Source organism: Scomber japonicus, unplaced genomic scaffold, assembly GCF_027409825.1.
Source record: "Scomber japonicus isolate fScoJap1 unplaced genomic scaffold, fScoJap1.pri scaffold_500, whole genome shotgun sequence".
In the NCBI taxonomy this organism is placed as follows: Eukaryota; Metazoa; Chordata; class Actinopteri; order Scombriformes; family Scombridae; genus Scomber; species Scomber japonicus.
In genome coordinates, this window is record NW_026518557.1 from 12,501 (window position 1) to 17,500 (window position 5,000).

General features: G+C 40.1%; 1 protein-coding gene across 1 annotated transcript in view; it reads right to left on the reverse strand.

The window, feature by feature from the left end:
- Positions 1 to 494: 494 nt before the first annotated feature.
- LOC128354730 (arf-GAP with GTPase, ANK repeat and PH domain-containing protein 1-like) overlaps positions 495 to 5,000 on the reverse strand; it is a gene marked incomplete at both ends in the record, with an annotated part of 19,379 nt that continues 14,873 nt past the window's right edge. Inside the window, 3 exons of the mRNA XM_053314903.1 lie at positions 495 to 587; positions 910 to 1,065; positions 4,172 to 4,299. Coding sequence (XP_053170878.1) covers positions 495 to 587; positions 910 to 1,065; positions 4,172 to 4,299 — 377 coding nt within the window. The remainder of the gene's footprint in view (positions 588 to 909; positions 1,066 to 4,171; positions 4,300 to 5,000) is intronic.

Sequence of the window (5,000 nt, forward strand, 5' to 3'; positions counted from 1 at the left end):
GCTCTCTCTCTTCACCGTCACAGCGGGGGAAAGTGTGCTCACTGCTGCCAACGCTCCAATCAAAGAGCTCACAGAGCACTTTGAAGAAGAAGGAGGACAAGAGGACATGAAGTGGACACACAGAGGGAGAGGAGGTGGAGAAGGAGGTGGAGGTGGTCAAACAGGAAACCGTGAAATACCCTTTTTCCTTCTCCTCCTTCCTCTGCTAATGATCCAGTTTAGAGGAGCTGGGAGAAACCCCCCCTTCCCCCCCCCCTCCCTGTGTAATTGATGTCAAGTGTGTGATGATTTCACTGTTAATCAAACACAAAGAGAGAGAGAGAGAAGAATAGAAGAAGAGGAAGATAAGAGCGGAGCAGAGGAGAGAGAGGAAAGGAGAAGGAATAACAGAGAGAACGAGAGGAGGAGAGAGAGACAGAGAGAGAGAGAGAGAAACAGAGAGAGAGAGAGAGAGAGAGAGAGAGAGAGAGAGAGAGAGAGAGAGAAAGTCTCACCTGTTTGATGGGGATAGCTCTCCCGCTGCCGATGCTGTCAGCTCGAGCCTCCAGACCTTTCTTGTCCTTGTCGGGCTCGCTGGCCTTCCTCGACTGTGAGGAGGAGGAAGAGGAGGAGGAAGAGGAGGAAGAGGAGGAGATGGAGGAGGAAGAGGAAGAGAAGAAGACTGTTATGTTGAATGTTGTAATTTTTTAAAACCATGATAAAGTTTTCTATTTTTTTTTCTTCTGTCTGTAACTGTGTTGTGCTTAAAAAAGTTCTCCCTTTATCATCAGCTCAGGTTACCATGGTTACCCTCCTCCAACCAGCAAGCAGGCTCTCAGGAAGTGACATTCACACAGAAGTATGATGAATAATAGTAGGTATATTAATAATAGTGTATATAATGAGTGTGTAGTTGGGGTTGAGACTCACGGTGAAGAGGTTGGAGCGGCGTTTGGACTGCTTTCTGACGGGTGTGGGCGTGTTGGTGGTCTGCGGCACGTCGATGCGGAGCTCCTTCTGGCTGGTGCTTGGCGTGGACGGCACCGAGGACGAGTAGTCGCTCAGACTGCCGCCGCCGTTACTCGTCTGGACAGAGCAGAAATATGACGTGAGTTTATTATAACAACAGAAACATGGAGGTAAATGAAGCAGTGAAATATGACAGGGTTTATTATAACATGGTTTATTATAACATGGTTTATTATAACAGGGGTTATTATAACAGGGTTTATTATAACAGGGTTTATTATAACAGGGTTTATTATAACAGGGTTCATTATAACAGGGGTTATTATAACAGGGTTTATTATAACAGGGGTTATTATAACAGGGGTTATTATAACAGGGTTTATTATAACATGGTTTATTATAACAGGGTTTATTATAACAGGGGTTATTATAACAGGGTTTATTATAACAGGGTTTATTATAACAGGGTTTATTATAACAGGGTTCATTATAACAGGGGTTATTATAACAGGGTTTATTATAACAGGGGTTATTATAACAGGGTTTATTATAACATGGTTTATTATAACAGGGTTTATTATAACAGGGTTCATTATAACAGGGTTTATTATAACATGGTTTATTATAACAGGGTTTATTATAACAGGGTTTATTATAACAGGGGTTATTATAACAGGGTTTATTATAACAGGGTTTATTATAACAGGGGTTATTATAACAGGGGTTATTATAACAGGGTTTATTATAACAGGGGTTATTATAACAGGGGTTATTATAACAGGGGTTATTATAACAGGGTTTATTATAACAGGGGTTATTATAACAGGGTTTATTATAACATGGTTCATTATAACAGGGTTTATTATAACAGGGTTTATTATAACATGGTTCATTATAACAGGGTTTATTATAACAGGGGTTATTATAACAGGGTTTATTATAACAGGGGTTATTATAACAGGGTTTATTATAACAGGGGTTATTATAACAGGGGTTATTATAACAGGGGTTATTATAACAGGGGTTATTATAACAGGGTTCATTATAACAGGGGTTATTATAACAGGGTTTATTATAACAGGGGTTATTATAACAGGGGTTATTATAACAGGGGTTATTATAACAGGGGTTATTATAACAGGGTTTATTATAACAGGGTTTATTATAACATGGCTATTTTTTAATCACATGGTTTATTATAACAGGGGTTATTATAACAGGGTTTATTATAACAGGGGTTATTATAACAGGGGTTATTATAACAGGGGTTATTATAACAGGGTTTATTATAACAGGGTTTATTATAACAGGGTTTATTATAACAGGGGTTATTATAACAGGGGTTATTATAACAGGGGTTATTATAACAGGGTTCATTATAACAGGGGTTATTATAACAGGGTTTATTATAACAGGGGTTATTATAACAGGGGTTATTATAACAGGGGTTATTATAACAGGGGTTATTATAACAGGGTTTATTATAACAGGGTTTATTATAACATGGCTATTTTTTAATCACATGGTTTATTATAACAGGGGTTATTATAACAGGGTTTATTATAACAGGGGTTATTATAACAGGGGTTATTATAACAGGGGTTATTATAACAGGGTTTATTATAACAGGGTTTATTATAACAGGGTTTATTATAACAGGGGTTATTATAACAGAGGTTATTATAACAGGGGTTATTATAACAGGGTTTATTATAACAGGAACATGGTGAGTCTTTGTTGAGGTATTAAAGTTTCCTGGTGTCTCTAACGTGTCTCTAACGTGTCTCTAACGTGTCTCCTGGTGCAGGCGGAGGAGGCGGAGATCAGTCGACAGTAATCAGCGAGAGTTAAAGATGCACAGAGGGCTGCTTCATGGAGGCGGCGGGAAGATAAACACGACTCTCGAGGGGAAACGTGGCGGCGCTGCTCAGACACGCTGAGCGATGACTTTTTAATGAGAAATCAATGAAGGAGTGAAGGATGAGGATCCTACTGCTCTACGGCCTCAAGCTGCAGCAGCATGAGGAGAGAGCTGCTCTAGTACTGTACTACTGTAGTACTGTAATACTGTGGTACTGTAGTACTGTGGTACTGTACTACTGTAGTACTGTGGTACTGTAGTACTGTGGTACTGTAGTACTGTAGTACTGTAATACTGTGGTACTGTAGTACTGTGGTACTGTGGTACTGTAGTACTGTAGTACTGTAATACTGTGGTACTGTAGTACTGTAGTACTGTAATACTGTGGTACTGTAGTACTGTGGTACTGTACTACTGTAGTACTGTAGTACTGTAATACTGTGGTACTGTAGTACTGTGGTACTGTACTACTGTAGTACTGTAGTACTGTAATACTGTGGTACTGTAGTACTGTGGTACTGTACTACTGTAGTACTGTAGTACTGTAATACTGTGGTACTGTGGTACTGTAGTACTGTAATACTGTAGTACTGTAGTACTGTAGGACTGTACTACTGTAATACTGTAGGACTGTAGTACTGTACTACTGTAATACTGTAGTACTGTGGTACTGTAGTACTGTAATACTGTAGTACTGTGGTACTGTAATACTGTAGTACTGTGGTACTGTAGTACTGTAATACTGTAGTACTGTAATACTGTAGTACTGTAGTACTGTACTACTGTGGTACTGTAGTACTGTGGTACTGTAGTACTGTAATACTGTAGTACTGTAGTACTGTGGTACTGTAGTACTGTGGTACTGTAATACTGTAATACTGTAGTACTGTAGGACTGTAGTACTGTACTACTGTGGTACTGTGGTACTGTAATACTGTGGTACTGTAATACTGTGGTACTGTAGTACTGTGGTACTGTAATACTGTGGTACTGTAATACTGTGGTACTGTAATACTGTGGTACTGTAATACTGTACTACTGTAGTACTGTAATACTGTAGTACTGTAATACTGTACTACTGTAGTACTGTAATACTGTAGTACTGTAGTACTGTAATACTGTAGTACTGTAGTACTGTGGTACTGTAGGACTGTAGGACTGTAATACTGTAATACTGTAGTACTGTAGTAGTGTAGTAGTGTAGTAGTACTGTAGTTGTGGTACTGTAGGACTGTGAAGTATTGTCATAGTAAAGCTGCAGGAGCAACACCATAGGAGGGAGAAAGATGTGTGTGTGTGTATGTGTGTGTGTGTGTGTGTTACAGTGTGTGTGTGTGTGTGTGTGTGTGTGTGACCTCTGACCTGGCTGATATGGACGGCAGACACTTGTGTAGCACAGACAGACGTGTGACTGGGTGAGTTGGGGAGAGACTTGCACGGCCCGATGGACAACTGCTGCTTCTTCCTGGTGGCCACGATCTTCTGAGCCACTGAAACACATCACATGACACACAGCCAACCAATCAATCAGTCAGTCAGTCAGTCAATCAGTCAACCAACCAATACCACAGAGCTACAGAGCATCAGCATCACATTAATAACATCTTGTGGGGTTCATCAGGGTTCTACTCTTCGTCCTTTATAGTTTCAGCTGGTTTCGTCCAGTAAATATGAACATCTGGAAGACACTATGATGTCAAAATGCTGCAAAATCCCCCAAAAATTATCAAAAAAGATGATTTGATCCAGTCTGAAACTTCACTTTAACTCTTTAATTCTGATTTGACACCTTTAATATAAGCTTCTGTTCTCTAAACTCATCTTCATCACAGTCTGGAGAACATGATCAATACCTGAAATCACTGCAGAGACAATTAGCAAAGATCCTTACTGGTGTCTCCTCGTCTGATTGGATGTTCATAACGGATATTTGTGTGTGTGTGTGTGTGTGTGTGTGTGTGTGTGTGTGTGTGTGTGTGTGCGTGTGTGTGTGATGGGTGGGGGGGTCTCATTGATTGGACCTTTTTGCTGCTGCTGTGACTGTTTCCATCCTCCCCTTCAGTCTAATAATGGGAGAATAATCACTGCAGCTGATAGATGAGTGTGTGTGTGTGTGTGTGTGTGTGTGTGTGTGTGTGTGTGTGTGTGTGTGTGTGTGTGTGTGTGTGTGTGTGTGTGATCCAGGACAGAT